At 39.0% G+C, this 17,300-nt stretch overlaps 2 protein-coding genes across 4 annotated transcripts; both read right to left on the bottom strand.

Moving 5' to 3' along the window:
- Window positions 1-1,060: 1,060 nt before the first annotated feature.
- On the bottom strand, window positions 1,061-7,671 carry LOC145438579 (ras-related protein Rab-39B-like). 2 transcript variants are annotated; one of them, XR_013914975.1, is made up of 6 exons: window positions 7,357-7,671; window positions 6,876-6,985; window positions 5,800-5,980; window positions 4,679-4,800; window positions 2,665-3,430; window positions 1,061-2,597 (listed from the first exon to the last, which is right to left on the bottom strand). XR_013914975.1 is itself a non-coding variant. In XM_080315913.1 (5 exons), the coding sequence occupies exons 1-5, from the start codon at window positions 7,555-7,557 to the stop codon at window positions 3,304-3,306; spliced, it is 741 nt and encodes a 246-aa protein (XP_080172039.1). In that variant the 5' UTR covers window positions 7,558-7,671; the 3' UTR covers window positions 1,061-3,303. The 2 variants fall into 2 exon arrangements, 1 of the variants encoding a protein (XP_080172039.1); XM_080315913.1 differs by having other exon boundaries at window positions 1,061-3,430.
- A 1,236-nt stretch (window positions 7,672-8,907) lies between these two features.
- LOC145438577 (uncharacterized) lies at window positions 8,908-13,489 on the bottom strand. Of its 2 annotated transcripts, XM_080315911.1 has the most exons (7): window positions 13,210-13,486; window positions 12,297-12,419; window positions 11,429-11,485; window positions 10,880-10,981; window positions 10,217-10,372; window positions 9,493-9,526; window positions 8,908-9,412 (listed from the first exon to the last, which is right to left on the bottom strand). In XM_080315911.1, exons 1-7 carry the CDS (start codon window positions 13,297-13,299, stop codon window positions 9,282-9,284), a joined length of 693 nt encoding a protein of 230 aa, XP_080172037.1. In that variant the 5' UTR covers window positions 13,300-13,486; the 3' UTR covers window positions 8,908-9,281. The 2 variants fall into 2 exon arrangements, with proteins under 2 accessions (XP_080172037.1, XP_080172038.1); XM_080315912.1 differs by lacking the exon at window positions 11,429-11,485 and having other exon boundaries at window positions 13,210-13,489.
- Between the last annotated feature and the right edge of the window lie 3,811 nt (window positions 13,490-17,300).

Genomic DNA, 17,300 nt, shown 5'->3' with positions numbered 1-17,300 from the left:
CTAGGCGCTCAGCAATCACGGATAGCAACACGGCCGTATCGCAACTCCGTCGTCAAAGCATCTCGATGGTGCAGGCGAAAAAGAATAATTCATCTCTCTCTCACCCACCTGGGCCGAGGCCACAAGGCTCCGAGTCACAATTAAGTCAATCTCACTTTTATAGTTTTGACTCGAGTCAAGTCGAGTCATTATCAACTCACCGCCGAGTCAAGTCCGAGTCCAAGTCATCAAGCAGCGGGTCGAGTCCGATGTCCAATGCGCAATGACCCGAGTCCAAGTCGAGCCAATACACAGATTGACTCGAGTCGAGTCATTTCCGTATTTTGAGAAAGTGACTCCAGTCAAGTCGAGTCAATAAAAACTCGAGTCCTTACAACCCTGGGACGAGGTGATATGAAGGGGAGGCATGCATGTTACACACTGAATGAATGGCCCTTAATGAGCAACAGCATGAATGGATTGCGTTTGACTTTAATATGCCTCGTTTTGCTTGCACGCCGCAAATACTTCGTAGAGGCATTTCAAGTATTCAAATGACTAATTTGAAAAATGAGGCGTTGCAGATTTGCTTTATTCTGATCGTTTCTGTGGAATAGAACTTTATATATTTTTGTCCTTGATTTTTACGACAACCGACTCATCATGTAGCCTATATTGTACAATACAATACAATATGTGCATATGCCGCTGGATGAGGGTGCAGAACTAGCCTCATAAGGCTTCTAAGTCTTGCACCTTCTTTCCTTTTCTAGGCTATTACGGAAATGAGCGCCAAGCCGCCAGGGATACCGGTTGTACTGATCACGTCTTTGACCTGATTCCACCCACTGAGCCAAGACGTTTCGCAGACACATATACCTCTTTTCATGAGCATCACAGATGAGACTGAAGACTACGAGCGATCCCATTCGATCAATCATACTCTTAAATTAGAACCATATGCGAATCTATACCTAAAATCGTACCATATCCTTGACAAAACCTACTCGCGTCATTACCACAGAGCTGCGAATGAGCCTTATCAAGGACACCTACAGCAAATAATACAACACGCGGCATATCAAGTCAATTTACACCAATACTGCTTTATTGACACAAAACATTGAATTAAACTTAACTCCACCAATCAGCTCAGGAAAAACATCGGACGGCAATCGACCAATATACGTCCATCAGGAAATATGAAAAAAAATCTCACAGTACGTAATTGCACGCCATAAAAGCACATTCCATGATTAATGTTTACATCTATAGGTCGCATATCAGTGTTTTGTTGCAGAAATTAAGTTACTTGACGGCAGACCGCGCGAGAAACAACAGAAGCGGTCAAAAGCATCATTGATGACTATTGAAATACAAGTTGGAATTTATAAGACTTGTAAAAACGATCAAAGTAGGAACGAGAGGTGAGAAAATTAAACAAGTAGATTGGGGAATTACGTCGTAACGTTTTGCGAGTCGATCACGGTGATAAAATTGCAAGATGCATTTTCGCTCGAGTAAGAAGCCGAAATCGACAAAATCTGCTTGTATATATAAAAAGAAGTACTTTATTACTTGTGAAAACCTACAACTCTCATACAGCTGCAAGAAAGACGGTGTAATTTGTGTAAAGTCAGGGAATGATACCGTGTCCCCAATATCGTCAGTTTTTAGATTACCGTGATAACGATGTAGTTCATGTACTATCCTCTATCCTTGAATAGCATTTTAAAGCAAAGACACCAGCGTTCAGTGAAGGACAGAATATAACAGTGCTGAATTCGGACTGATGTAACACCAGCGAACATAATGATCACCAGACACTATGTAATTAGTACAGACAACACTTGCAATTCAACAGTGACAAAGGTATCATAATAACGGTCTAATAACAACGATAAAATTTATAAAAACACATCGGCGTACAATCCGAGAAACATCTGCAAATCAATCTCTTTACGAGGCGGGCAGGAAATAATTTATCACAACACAGTGACATTATAATGGCTAAAGATAACGGAAATTACCAAATATGATTTTAAAGTTTCCAATGTAAGATAGTTGTGCAATGTTACACCAAAAGATATGACGAAGAAAAAGATCACTCATAGGAAATACCTTAGTATGTTAAGTGCTCAATTATGCACCATGATTTCTGGAATCATCCAAGCAGCAAAATTAAGAAATCAATCAATTCTAATGAATAACGCTAGCAGCGCAAGTAAAGCTGTTAATTTCTACTTAATTACAAGTACAATTAGCGATTTCTGTTACATAACCCTAACTCAGGTAGAAGTGCAACGTAAAGTATAAAGTACTCAATTATCTTTTAAAAGCAGATTTATGCGGTCGGTGTGTTGCTTACTTTTGGTAAATACCAGTGGGCAACTTCTGAAATTAAATATGAACGATGACACTACAAATAGATGCAATTTTCGAAAGCACATTCCGTCACCATCGTACAGGGGCTATTTCACCCGGTTGTTACGAACATTTCACTCGTAAAAGCAATGCAAACTAATCCAAAAACAACTTTCTTACTTCACAAAAGCTCAAGTGTAAAACATAAGTTGTTTTGAGTTTAAAACTGTCAAGTAGAAGGAAGTGTAAGTAGTCTGAAAACATAACCATTCGAATGAGTAATGAAAAACTAGGCTACACATCAGTGCTGTTGAAAAATACCTGATTTTTCAAATTTTCCGGGATACTTGATAAAATTGCCGAGTTACCTGAAAGAACGATGCAGAATAAATTTGGCTCAATTCCGACCAGTAGAAGCGACGTTATTGGAGTACAGAATTTTGGATTTGGAAAAAACAGTATTTTCAGTGGCAAATTCTTTCATTATTTATTGTAGATCTACCAACCGTAAACACTATGATTTGAAATCCTAAATTTTGAACATCAATAACTTCGCTTCTACGGGTTGGAATTGAGCCAAATTTGTTTTGTATCGTATTTTCAGACCTGACAATTTCATGGGTAGCCATTGAAATTTGAAGAATTTTTATATTCATCTAAGATTATCTTCATTAAATAATTCCAAAATCTTGTACTAAAATAACTTCACTTCCACTTGTTGGAATTGAGGCAAAATTGATGTGCAGCATTTCTTTGGGTAACATAACAATTTTTTGAAGTAGCCAATAAAATTTGAAAAGTTATTTTTGAACAGCCCTACTAAACATACTTAAAACGTAGAAGTACTTCGATACTAACTGCCTTTTAGTAACGGCACAAATAAAACTAGCAACTACTCGCATGTCAACGTGGAATTAGACAAGAAATATAATAGTATAGATAAAACCACAGACAACCATCTCAACAGCATTTAGTCTTTGAGGTCGGGTCAATTTCATCGCAATTCAACGCCGGACTGGTCGGCAACAAGGAGCACTTCACCCCTTCCCAACCGTCTTCTGCTTGAATCGACCCAGACTGCAACGCTCTGGAACAAAAAATAGCCGATGCAGCAAATTATGAATTGAGGAACTATTTCGGTGAGTTCTACTATCAGGCGGATTCGGACAATCAGATAATTCTTGTTGTCTAATCAGTAGGGCGATTTTTTTTAACCTAAAAAAAGAAGATTTTGACCTAAAAAATAAAATTGTGACTTTTTTGACCTAAAAAGTGAATTTTGACTAAATTTTGACCTCGCGTATGCAAACTAGGTGTTTTCGCACATACTACTTATCTTCATTTGTGGTTGGAACCGTCTGTCCTTACGCAGTAGTTTGGCCTGAAAAAACGTTTGTGGCTTAAAAACTGACAAATTTTTACATGAAAAAAACTATTATTTTAACGAAATCTGGCCCTATGAAGAATTCCAGTAGATACATCACATATTATGGTAGAAATATTTTAAATTTGTTGGTAGTGCAACGAAAGATGCTATCCTACATTCTCGGGTAGTAAGTGTCTGTCCTTACTAAGTAGCTTGCCACGAATGGAGAAAGGACGTTCAACAGCGGCAGTTGTTGTCAACAACACTGAAGTTGTGCGTACACTGCTGGTGACAAACCATCTTGCTTCATCCTGACAATGTTGTCTACATCACAATTTTTTATCATGCGCTGCTTGATATAAGGAACCATGCAATGCCGAAGCAGTCTTGCTTTAGTTAGGATATTGCGGTACGTTGACCATAACACCAAGTCAATCTATTTGTTTCATTTGGCCGTTTACGATTCACAATGAGCAGACAATGGGCCGTCCACAACGGAAAGTAGGGTACAAGTTGTGAAATATCAAATGATAAGTTCACCACTACAATTTTAAACAACATTTTTGACAAATTTTGACATGTCAAAAAAAATCGCCCTACTAATCAGACCAATTAAAGCTAAATGCCGGTAATCTAATTCCAATCGACTTTGTGAAATGTTTCTTTGTTCCAAGATTTATTTCTGCTTATCCTGAAAATGCTACAGGAGAACTGTATAGTGCGAAACAAGTTGAGCTTGACGTACAGATATTTGCCATTCTTATGCTTTTTTCATTCGATATGAAGTGAACTCGATTTTTGTTGTATTTTTTCTAATTCCGAATGTTATTCATTTCCAAGTATTTGCAAATTCAGTAATTCTAAGTTGAATCTAATTTGGAAAAAACTGCAGCTATAAGCTAATTTTATAGTTGTCCAACTGTAGTGTCTACTCTCAGGTTACCAAAACAAACATACACTTTTACTCACTTATAAATGCACTCTGTCAGAGAATGAAATGCTTCCTCCACATTGTAGCCCGTTTTTGCAGACGTTTCAATGAAGGGCATGCCGTGTTTCATGGCAAGGGACTCGCCCTCTTCATGAGATACCTGAAATTGGGTTGGTTATCGAATGATACCACCAAAAATATTACGATTGTCCGAAATGTAAACATTTTGGTAAAGTTGACGCTGCACATCAGTGGCTCTCAATATTTCAATTTTTCTATTAATTACAAAATTCAAGTGTTGGAAGGCCCCTCATTAAATCAAAGTTCCGATTCTTTGTTTTCAGTCTCATACTTTTATTGCGATTACATTCAGGGTTCATTTTGATTTTTGAAATTTCACCGAAAAGGTTGCTGTAGATCGTGCTCTTCAACCTTTTTGAGAACTATCCGCACTTATATTTCTGCAAAAATTTCGTCCGCACAAAGCAAACGCAAATTATTACACGAAAAGAGTGTTAAGACTTTTTTATTCAAATGCCAAACAACCAGTTTATCAATGACTCTGTTTCTGCTGATTATTTCCAGCAATTTCATACCAGTTAGGCACAAGTTTTCTTTAAAGCTGCCCTCGTTAGGCGGCCAAGTGTCTGATAAAGAAGACATCTCATTTTCCTAGTTTTGTTGTCAATTTATGCACTAAATCCCTTTTCGACCAGATAAGTTGTGGGGTTTTGTACCAGAACTTCTAGTGCATGGATGGCCAGGACTTTACACTCACATTCGAACTATAAACTTTTGATTACATAATAATATTAGCTTCTTGGAGGTACAGAACTTCAATATACAATTGAATAGTATATTCAACAATGAGAATAGTGCGCAAATATTAATTCACTTCGGCTGGCACAATATAAAATTATGGTAAAAGCTACGATTAGCGGTCCGTCATGAGTCTTACAAGTTCACAGAAATGAGTCGCAACGAAGACAGTTTGGAAGCCACTGTACTTCATATCCTATTAAATACCGTATATTTGAATTATTTCATGCAAGAAAAAGTGAAAAAGTAAAAAAATATGCACAATACTCTTCCGCACAAGTGCGTACCATACCACAGGAACACACTACAGCAGATCATATGCTAGGTATGAAATTCTTACCACTCTTTGCTCTTGCAAATCTGATTTTTGTCCCACCAGTATGAATATGATCGACCTTGGCGCGACATGAGTCTTGGCTTCTTCCAACCAACGGTGAACATTTTTGAAACTGCTGGCACTGGACACGTCATACACAAGTACGCCGCCAACTGAGTTTCTGTAGTACGATCGAGTGATGGACCTGGATCAATGTAGACATTGGTTATTAGTAGGGCTGGGCGCAATGATTCGAGTACTTAAACTCTGAAACGAGCATAAATTCTAGTATTTTGAGTCGAGTAGTGGATGATTTCTTAGAATACTCAAAATATACGTTCCTTGCCACTAAGAGTCCATTTATCAACGGAAATTTTGGTTTCGATACTATGGAGGACTTGAAACCTCGATTGGTAATATCAGAGCATGCAAGCATGCTAGGGAAGTCGGTGGAAACGACAAATCTGTCAAGTCATGATCAACCTACAGCATTGTCACAAAATGCATGGTCATAAAATACACAATAATCTTTAATGTCATGTAGAACTTGCGTTATATTCTTTGCAGCAGCATAAAAGATACCTATTTGAACTTTCCCCATCTTTCATACCATTGTCACTCTAAGCCTGTTACTTTATTCATCATCGAATCACTCAGGCGTTCGATTTTGCCCAGGCCTAGTTACTAGAGGCAGAAAATTTCTTTCAATTAATAATCTAATCTTCAAACAGAAACGATGCTAGAAAGTTTCCGGCTTCTGAAGGACTATTCCATAAATTAAAATTTCAACCAAATATGACTCGCCTAAAGTAAAGCCCTTTTCTGTTCAATAGCCTTTAAATATGTTATACTGAAGTGAACATATGTTCATTTGCTTCAATCAATAAATTGATTGCCTTTACTTCCTTTGAGATTCAGACATACAGATAGGAGATAGTATAAACTCAATGACTATGAAATCATGAAACCTAGCCTATTTGAATGTTTCATAATCACCAGGTGCATGAATCTAGGTTTAGGGGCATTGACAGGCAATGACCACTACTAGATATATATAATTGGCTTTACCATTTATAATACTATTGATAAAAACTGCTCACCTGAATCTTTCTTGACCAGCCGTGTCCCACAACTGTAGTTTCACCCTTATCGCTGGGTCGATTTCAATAAGTCTTGCATAAAAGTCAACTCCTACAGTTGGATCTGAAATCTACAGAAATCAAATTGAACAATAAATCCATCTGTCACCATACCGGTATATAAACATTGAAACATGAATTCATAATTCAATCAAGTTTCCAGAAAGAAACTAACAATCAACGCTTATAATCAAAACATTGCGATGGGATGATGCAAAATAGTATGGTGGATGTCACAAAACCATCACCAAAATCAATAATTATGGTGTAACCTAAAAAATGAGCAAATCATGATTATTTCAATGAGCTTGAATTTCCATTCGTAATCTCGTAATCAGTGAAAATAATATCCTGGCACTGACTCCAAATGCCTATCGAGCACTTAAAATTGTGAATTACTGCGGTGCTGTCAACGTCAAGATAATATCATCATTTCACAGACCTCGAGAAAGTCGCCATCACTGAATCTTCTCAGCAGCGCTGATTTGCCTACAGTTGAGTCGCCGATCAGAACGATGCGAAACTGATAAGACCAAATCGTTTCGCCTCGCGTCGGCGACCCGTTCGACTCTTTCTCCGGCTCAGGTTCCATTCCAAATAATGGGCCGCAGCATCCAATGCCCAGGTTACCATAAGCTAACATGTATCTCAGGCTTGCTCCATTCTCAACGACTCTTATTTGGTTTCGTAGCAGAGTTTTTACAACTTGCAGTTGCTATATTTGTTGGCCATTACTTTGTAGCCGTAAAATATTTAAAGTGTCATGCTCGGAAAACGCGTCAAGATCATCACCAAAATACTTGCGACCAATGTTAGTTCAATAGACAACTCCTAGTCGCTTCGACATCTTCCTTTCTTTTCATTGTATCGCATTTTTGTGGTGTATTGAACTGATAAAATTGCTAATAAACCAATGATGATGATGTTTGCACACTGTAATGCATTGTACAAGGTTCTGTATATAGTGACGGTTTTCAATTATCTGTAGGTCGGTTCTATTACAAAAGTCGTATTTTTCAGTCGGTTCCGTGATAAAAAGTCATTAACAGTAACCAGCAATGCTAACCGGCAAACTTATCCTGTACTTCTACTTTTTCGAAGTACTCGAATGTTTTTCCTTTACTTGCAGTACTCAAGCACTCAAGTTAATCTGATTTTCCGTCACATTTTGTGACTTACACTTACCTTTCGTTATTTACAGTTTGTCAAGTAGAAGGAGTGGTATCTTTTTCCAATGAGAAAGAGAAACTGAAGTGGAGAAATTCAAAGGTTGTCTGCAGAGCGTGTTCTTGTGAGACGTTCTATTTAAGTCACGTGAACGCTCTTGCGTTCAGACTCAGATGAAAGATGGTGTAACGATATTCGAATAGAATCCTCGCATAAATTTTACTTCAATAGAAATTAACGACCTCATGGATAGAGTTTGGTATATGACTTGGCTATGATTTTTTAGCAAGAGATAGCATATGGTTCACCAATACGTTGTGGGTTCGATTCCGACAAGGGCAAGGTCGACTTCAGAATCACCACATAAATATTGGGTGTTTACCAAGGCTCCTCCCGATTCGCGTAATTGGTGTCTCACCAAAGTATACGACGGAAGTGGGCCGCGCTAAAAGCTGACAGCTCAGAAATCATAAGGAAGAGAGAGAGAGAGAGATGATATTCTTTTTCGCCTGCACCATCGAGATGCTTTGACGACGGAGTTGCGATACGGCCCCATGAGGTCATCTAGTCTGCGCCCCCGTTTTTCTCTCCTCCATGCTATCCGTGATTGCTGAGCGCCTAGCAGGATAGTTGCGGATACCAATTTTCCCGTCTTTGGTGTGACCCGGCCGGGGATCGAAACCACGACCTACCGCTCGAGAAGCCGGACGCATCACCATTACACTATCTCGCTCGTAATATAGGTCTGGTGTAAAATTACCATAGTAGTCGAAACACCATCTATACGAAAACAACATCTCCTTCAACTGGTTCGACACCAAACGGCTTACTTTATGACAGCAGTTTATTCCAAAAAAGCATTACGAAAATAGGAAATGAATTCAATAAAAAGTATAGACATAGAGGTACTATAGAATTATTCCATGACACTTAGGCTACTTACTAAATCTCAATTCAAGGATATGAAGTGACAAGAATCCCCTAGTATTGAGACATTGACAACTAAACAAGTAACCATTATGTCGGCGAAGGTGCATGGATGGGTGCTGGCTGCTTTCTACAGCCAGAATGCGGGACATTGCAGTTGATAAGCACGGTGACCGTAACCGTAATCCAACAGTGAAATAATCACGTTTTCATCCATTATTCATCCAGGTTATGCATGGAGTGTAACACATTCATTTACAGTAGTCAATCTCGCTAAACTTGAAACGCTCTTCTTGTGTACGTTGGATAGGCTTGAGTCGATACAGTGTCGTATGAACCTTGATATTGGAAACTGTCGGCTCGCGTGACAGCGCTTGAAATTGACGAGACGACCGTTTTTGGATCTGGAAATTGCAAAGTGAATTCACGTGACATGATCATCAATATATTCGAGCTCGGACAAGAGTGACGTATGTATACTCACAATTTAGTCGTATATCTGTGGCCTTACGTGGCCGCTGAAAGAATAATAAGGTTGCATTAGGAAACTATGTTTTCTGATTCAGTGCGCTATTGCATTTTCCTATGGCTGGGTTGTAGAGAATTCATTTCGACTACTGCCTGTCATTTCATTGTCACTATCCATCGGTCAGAGGTGGTTACTAGCGAAGTACTTTCACTTCTTCCGAGTACCAAGTCGGTTTGGCCCGTATTTTAGGCTACTTTCACTTATACTATGCAGTTTTTTAGCCCAACTATGTAGGCTACTTCAGTAGTTTATGGATGCACTTGCATCACTTTTGAGTGAAATTGTTATGGCAACTGGGCGAAAGAGCTCCTTTGTCGCCGTAACTGAAAATATATTCGAAAATTCCACCTATAATTTGTATAGCCACGTTTTGCGTTAGTCACGAAGATTTCGAATGTGGCTGCCTCTGCTGAAAGTATGCGATCAGCGACCAAATCTACTTTTCACACGAGACAATAAATTCATATTCTTAATATATTCACTAAAAATATTTGAAACGTTTAGGTCACATTTCAGAACTTCATTCGCTAAACTTCTACTTGAGTAGCTTCGGTGACTTATTTGACCACATCTGCTATCGATGCATTCCATTGATGAAATCAGTAAGCGAGAAAATGAATGACTTCATAAAATCGGCACTTGATCACTGATGATCATCATTGTGCGTTAAGTCGCTCACCTGTCGAACGCAACAGAAGCACAGTTCTACGACTGCGGCGCTGATGGCGCAATGAAATAGGCTCACAATGAGCTCAAAGAACGACGCCGCGATCAAGATTAACAAGGGAGGAATCAGTTTTGTGTCCTCGTCGTCTATCGCCACGGTGATTGGTTTCTGAAACAAATTGCAACGATTTGAAAATGAGTCTTTTGCTTGAGCGTAGACTGTCAAAGTACGGCATCGATCTGGGTGCGTTAGAGTGAATTCCCAATCACTTCAGACACTCCAATATTCGTTTGTAAACGAGCGATGGTGGACATACCAGCATTGCATACGAGCAGACTTGTTCACTAGATTATTCCAGTTGTCCGATTAGACTGATTAGAACGAAATGTCAGCAACCTAATTCTAATTAAATGTTCGAACTTCTATTTTTCCTGAAAATAATAGGAGAACTGTATCGTGAGAAACTAGCCATTCAGTTATTCTAATTCTAATCTAATTTGGGAAAAAATCTGTAGCTACATAATGATGAATATGAACTAATTTGTAAAACTGCAAATTGTCCATAGTTGTGCAACTCTGCATAGCATCGATTGTTCGTTAGATGGGATTGCCAACCCTGACAAGTCCTATAGCAAGTCCACTGCGAAATCCCTCGGCAGTTGTTTATATACTCACAGTTCTTTCCACTATGAGCTTCTGTGCGAAATACGAATTGCAGCTTATAACGGTAACGGAACCGATGATTGAAAGCGCAGCCAGCACCCCGCTAATCAACACCTGAAAATACAGTGGTCATTCATCGGTTATGGCCTCCAATCCGAGATATCTCCCCCCCAGATCATATTTCCAAGTGTTAGAGTTATAGGTTTATCTAGGCTTCTCTTTGACGCTCGTTCCGCAGCCGCAATGTGTATTACAAAAGTCAACGACGAGAGTGCGGTCGGTGCTAAAACTCGGCAGCTTGAAGGTATAATAAAAAGTATCGGTCTGGTGTGAAATGGATGATGTAGCCTTAACACTTTGAATACTAAGCAATAAATGAATATTCGCAGATCATTATCGCAGTTTTAAGTTTATTATAGAAGGTTGCAAATTTTATCTTTCAAGTCATCACTATATCAAATTGGTAGTTTATGGCGCAAATGGTTCGTGAAAAATCAAAGTAGGTCGTAGATAACTACATGAAATTCTTAGAAATTCAGAAACGAAATACCAGGTACTTACGTATATATATTTTCCAGTTGCTCCAGATACGATTGAAAACACTCCCGCCAATAAAAACTAAAATAATAGTGGCGTATAAATGATTTTCATACACAAAAAGTACTCAAATAGATGTGGTGGTATCTGTACTGGACAGTTTATAATAGAGATTCGAAAGTAGCAGGCTCTGTCTGTAATCGACCGTAATCGGACCGGAGCTCAACCTGATTTGGTAGTTACTGAATTCATTATTATGTTGGTAATTCTACTTGTAGTCGTCCATTTCATTCCAGATCATCTTTAGGCCATCAAGATATCTTGGTCAGGAATGTATATTCTTGATTAAATCTGGTAAGTCACGTTACATTACTGTAGGTGGGCTTACCATATGTTCAGTACCCAAAAAGAGGACATTTTTTGCCTGCAAGTTAAACAAAAGTAGAATTGTTACGTTTGAGTTTCATGGTGTTCTACATTTCATTGGCAGTTGCAAAGCAAAAGCTACAAAAGCGGACACAAAAACAAACTTGCTTCAAAGATATTGCGATAGTCCTCCGCATGTTGAAAGGCCCTTATATGTTATAGAGAACGTCGTACAAAGTGTGCAATAACAATCAGGCACGACTGGTAAGGAAAACCTTTTTTAAACCAGCAAGTCAGCATGTTTCACGGCTACAGTATTTTTTTTGGAAATGAACACAACGTATCACCTAAAAATCAAATTGCAGGTATAATCAACTAACTCGAAATGCGAAAAAGAAAAAAAATAGGCATATTTGAGCGTCCTCGGTGGACCATTCACTTTTATTGAGAAAAGAGGACAAATACTCTTAAAAGAGGACATATGACAGGCCTGCATTTCTGGGTATAATTATTTCATTTAACTTACAAATAATCCAGCCCATATTCCGGACGCGATACTCGGGTAATGATTGTCGTAGCGATTCATGAAGAATACGATAGCTCCGGATTCAATCACGATGCATATAGTTCCCAGGATTATATGCAAGAACTGTTACAAAGATATCGTATTATCAGAGAGTGATCACATGAAATGTACTATTGTGCGAATGTACTGGCGGCAGAAACTGATTAACGGACTGAGGTACAGTAAGCCACTGATCTGTAATAATAACCGACAGCGAAACTTTACGTATGATGATTGAAATCTCGTATTGTTACGTCATTATTTCCACATGTAGATGATAATTGAGTCAATACTAGGGCTGGACGCAATGAACCAAGTACTCGAGTCTTAATCGAGTATTAATTGTAATGATTCCAGTCGAGTAGTGGGAACTTTGTTTTTCCGAGTACCGTAACTATACTCTCTATGCCACTTGAGAGTTAATTTGTCAACGATAATAATTGTAGTTTCGATAGTATTTTCCATTGTGGGAGACTGTAAATCTGTATCGGTTGTAGCGCAGCATACACGGAATTTGTTTTACAAATTAGCCACGCACGTTAGTGGAAATGACATATCTATGAAGTCTTGATCAACCCATAATATTGTCACTAAGTACATTGAAATGGACATGATCGAAAAAATACCAAATTACTTTCATGTGCTGTAGAGCTGACATAATAGCCTTTGTGATCGCCTAAAAGGTGTATAATAAAACTTTCCATATATTCCATAATGTTATAACTCTCATAATGAGTAATACACGAATGCTAGACTCAACTGGGAGCCTTATTTTCAGCATATGGTCTGCAATGAGACGAGACTACACTCTGGCAAATGACGAATGCGTACCGTTCGTGGGTTAGAACGCAGAATTCATACTTGGGAATCTCACCCCGATCGCTTTGAATTTTCCGTGATATTTCAGCTTGACGTCTTTCGGAAGATAGAGCCAATACACGTCCACAGGAAAGAGGGCTGGCATCTGGATATTTACTTAGCAACTGTAAAGATGTTTGACGCAATTTTAACAACATTTGTTCGTCTCATTGACGTCATTGTCAATGATCATGCGTAAAGGCAGGCCAAGCAAAATATAGCAGAGTTGTGTAATAAATGAATTGCAGCTGCGTTGTACTGCATTAATTGGAATTGATCGTATGAAACGCACAGTTTATTGTATTGTATTTGACAATTTGTGAAATACACATGCATAGGGTTACAATAGTACGGTAATTCTTCAAATACAGTACTAAGCCACGTTGTAATTGCTGAAACAGCATTTTCTGTAATATTCAATTACAGACGGGCGCAATTGTACCGATATGAAGTTGGCACGGTAATACATGAGTTTATTGTCGATTGTTACTGCATGTATTGTAATTGTTTCACTATAATCACTCGTCTTGTGTTCTTAAAACGAACGAAAGAATTGCGAATCTGTTTCCAAATCAATGTTTTTCACGTACAATTTTTACTCTTGTCTATTCCCCGGGCATTTTGATCGAATATAGTGGTTGTCCGGGTTATTTGGTTTCTGAATTAAGCGGACTCGACTCTAGTTCAAACCATGGTCTAATAAAAGCGACAATGGATACACGACACATCAAAAATATCGTTGAAATCAAGTCATAATGTTTGGGAATTACATTCGCCCGTGCTCCAGATGAGTAAATTGCTTTCTAATAGCCATGTACACAAGAATTAGCGCCTCATTGAGGAGCGCAGAGCAATATCGAAAATACTTCGTGATTACCCGCGTAAACACTGGCGGCGAAGTAAGTTTTGGAAACCGATTAGGCTACGTTGTTTTTCAGCGCGATTCATTACCAGGGTAGTGCCTAACATTGGTGGCTTGAGCGAGTATAATTCTTATCAATCATGAATTAGAAATGCTTTCGAAGTTTTAACAGATTTTGGTCAGAACAGTAGCCAATGAATGCTGTGGGAAAAGACAGCAGTTATTAAACGCTGATGAAGAATTTTCATTATAGCCTCCGATGATAATTAACTTTGGTGCTAGATTCTTAATATCGTGCCAATGATTGAAATTCGTTGAATTCGGCTATACTCATGAGAAGTACCATCACTACCAGGCTACCAATCATGCACGCGTGAAATATTGAACTATAGCGTTCGAGCTAAGCTCGAACAAATAAATATAGACATCAATAATACAAATAAATGTATTAATTGTTGTCATAGTAATCGAAGCCTACGATCGTCAAGCGATGGTAAGCGTGGTTCCCTTAACGATGGCATAGGAAACTTCAAAATCACGACATCTAACTATATGTGCCTTCAGCCCTTCATACACTGCATCACTGACCGACTCCATATAAGTTGTTACGCATGGAGAGCTGGGTAGTGCACGCACAAAGTCCACGTATATAGCCTGCATTTACTGCGTAAAACGCTTGTTGTCAAATGGTGGGGTGATATTGGTGAAGTTGGGTAAAAGTTGGCTATATTATCAAAACTACCGAAACGAGTATACGCGTATATAGATAAAATAAATTAACGGGAGCAAGCTTAAAGGCGTGTTGGAAAATACAGTCATGACAACACTTGGAAAGAAATTAACATAGGCAGTCGCAGTCGTGTTTGAGACGCGTGATTTATTGTCAATGCACCTGCTGCTATGGGAAAGATTGTAATCTAATGCGATAAGTCGACAGTTGCACGCCAATCAAATTCGCGTAAAGCGTTGTCTTTCCAAAGTATAAAGCATGAGTGGGCCGTGCTATAAGTTGGCAGCCGATGAATCATAATGAAGAATATCAGCCTGGTGTGAAATTACCATTGTCCAATATAGCCACAACACAATGAGTAACATTTCACGCAGTTGGGGAGAGGGTCGTGCTCGTTCAGTGCAGTCATTCTCTGCATCGTTTGCTCAGCATAAGCCTGCCAAGGAAAAGTCATGTTGCTCGCTAACAAGATGATCTATATGTCATTCCAATGTTCGTCTCAAGATGCTCTGCTCTCGTATATTCATCGACTACTACAAACGGACAGACCTCGTATCTATGTTGTTGTAATTACATCAGCTGAGCTGATGAGCTTTAAGATTAGAACCAAGGTTAAAGCTTTTGATTACGACGCTATTGATGTCTACCATTCTTGTTCACTACTTAGCCCATTATCGCTAACTTTTTGCTGAGTCCCGGGTTTTCTTCTCATATTTGAATTAGTTAGTGTCTAGAAACGCGCTGTCATGAAAGTACGATCCTAAGTAAAACCTCTGTATGTCGTCTGTTGTTGTGAATCGAAAACGTTTTTCTGTAATTCATTCGTAGAATTTGATTAGCGCCGGAGGCGAAAGTATTGGCGTTCAACCCGGCCATCATTTCATTGATTTACTGAGGCTTGTGTCAAAGGTGGTGATTTATGTTTCACGTATCTTTTGAAGCAGATGTCAATCCTTGAAAGAAAACCGACGAAGTCGCCAATTTCTACTCACGTTACTTGTGACATGACAACAGCGGGTATTAATGTAGTTGAAGAGCAGGTTATTGTTACGATGGCCAGCCGAATGCCCAATCATCTATGCCAGTGGTTCCCAACCTTTTTCATCTCGTGCCTCCCTTGGCCGAAATTTGAGCCAAAATTCCCCCTTATGAGAAATCTGCCCGATGATTAAAAAAGGTCAGATTTTACCACCCAATCTCCCGTTGACCGAAGAATAGGACGGGCGGTACAGAGTGTTTGTTTCTAGCAGGGCTGTAACAACGCTTTGTAGACCTCCAAAAACCATGGTCTTGGTCCCAATCAAACAAATTCTGGAAGGCTTGACTCAACAGACCCCCAAAATTCCATTTGTGTTTTCGGCTGATCATGCACCAATCGCTAATATAACTGCTGTTAAAAATCAGTATGCATAAATTTATTGGTCTCGCGATCTTTTCTCAAGTTTGCGTATGCATTTGGTCAATAATATTGGTACTTTCATATATAGCAGGATTGACCACACTCGAGTCGGACTCGAGTCTGATGACTCTACTTGACTCGAGTCATTTTCTCAAAATAGGGAAACGACTCGACTCGAGACAATCTGTGTATTTACTCGACTTGGAGTCATTGTACATGACTCGAACCAAAACATATGACTATAAGACAGTCAAGGCCGACATTTCATTGTAATTTCGAAGAACAGTAAAATAGCCTTCCTGTTGGAATTTCGTCTATTGGTCCAGGTACTTGAAACTGCGACAATAAACTGCTCGAAGTGAGGAAAATTAGTATATTATAAATCAAAATCATTCAATATCACCAAACAGAGTTATAAAATTTGAGTTTAACAAGACTTCAACTGGAAACTGAGCAGTCAACACAATGAATTGGATTCGGACTGGAGTCATAAGACCATGACTCGGGCTCGACCCTATGCTCGGTGACTTGGACCGTCGGACTTGACTCGAGTCAAACTATGAAAGTGAGATTGACTTGCGGCTCGGAGCCTCGTGACTTGGTTACAGCCCTGATATATAACATGCCCGTGATCAGATTTCCTGTTTGAGCTCATTGAAATTTAGGACACTCATTCTGTTTCGGCAACATTGCAACAACTTTAACATGCATTTTTTCGATCGAGTAGCTGTCCACTAAAAATAGAGCAAGGCTGGCGATCTCTTTGACTTGAATCGATGACGTTGGAATATCTTGTCACTTTATGAAAATGTGGACTTCAAAATATAAGATAAATACTTTCGTTAGGTGCCTTGTTGTGATAGCTTCGGCACGACATTTGCTCGCTTAGAATATATTTGATTGAGAGGTCGTCGCTGGCATACAAAATTGTCTTGCGAACTGCAGCACATCTGAACTAGTTTTAAAAAACCAAGGGGGAGCTTGTATGTGAGAAAGAGATTTCAAATAGCATTTGAACATACTTCAGAAAAAAAACAGCTATAAAGAGCATACGTTCTGATATAACTGGTTGACTACATGGCATCAGTTCGGACATGAACAATTTGGGAAATCCGT

This window comes from Botryllus schlosseri, chromosome 5 (genome assembly GCF_051294905.1).
Source record: "Botryllus schlosseri isolate E-star chromosome 5, Bs_hap1, whole genome shotgun sequence".
Lineage (NCBI taxonomy): Eukaryota > Metazoa > Chordata > Ascidiacea > Stolidobranchia > Styelidae > Botryllus > Botryllus schlosseri.
This window is presented reverse-complemented; position numbering and strand designations above follow the sequence as displayed.

Coding starts and splice junctions, on each gene's coding strand:
- LOC145438579 (XM_080315913.1), bottom strand. CDS start 7,557: ATGTTAGCTTATGGTAACCTGGGCATTGGATGCTGCGGCCCATTATTT. Junction 6,986..7,356: donor GTGATGGCGACTTTCTCGAG/GTCTGTGAAATG, acceptor TGATTTCTGTAG/ATTTCAGATCCAACTGTAGG. Junction 4,801..5,799: donor ATTTGCAAGAGCAAAGAGTG/GTAAGAATTTCA, acceptor ACCCAATTTCAG/GTATCTCATGAAGAGGGCGA.
- LOC145438577 (XM_080315911.1), bottom strand. CDS start 13,299: ATGCCAGCCCTCTTTCCTGTGGACGTGTATTGGCTCTATCTTCCGAAA. Junction 12,420..13,209: donor GAAAATTCAAAGCGATCGGG/GTGAGATTCCCA, acceptor TCTTTGTAACAG/TTCTTGCATATAATCCTGGG. Junction 10,373..10,879: donor AGCTCATAGTGGAAAGAACT/GTGAGTATATAA, acceptor AATTTGTTTCAG/AAACCAATCACCGTGGCGAT.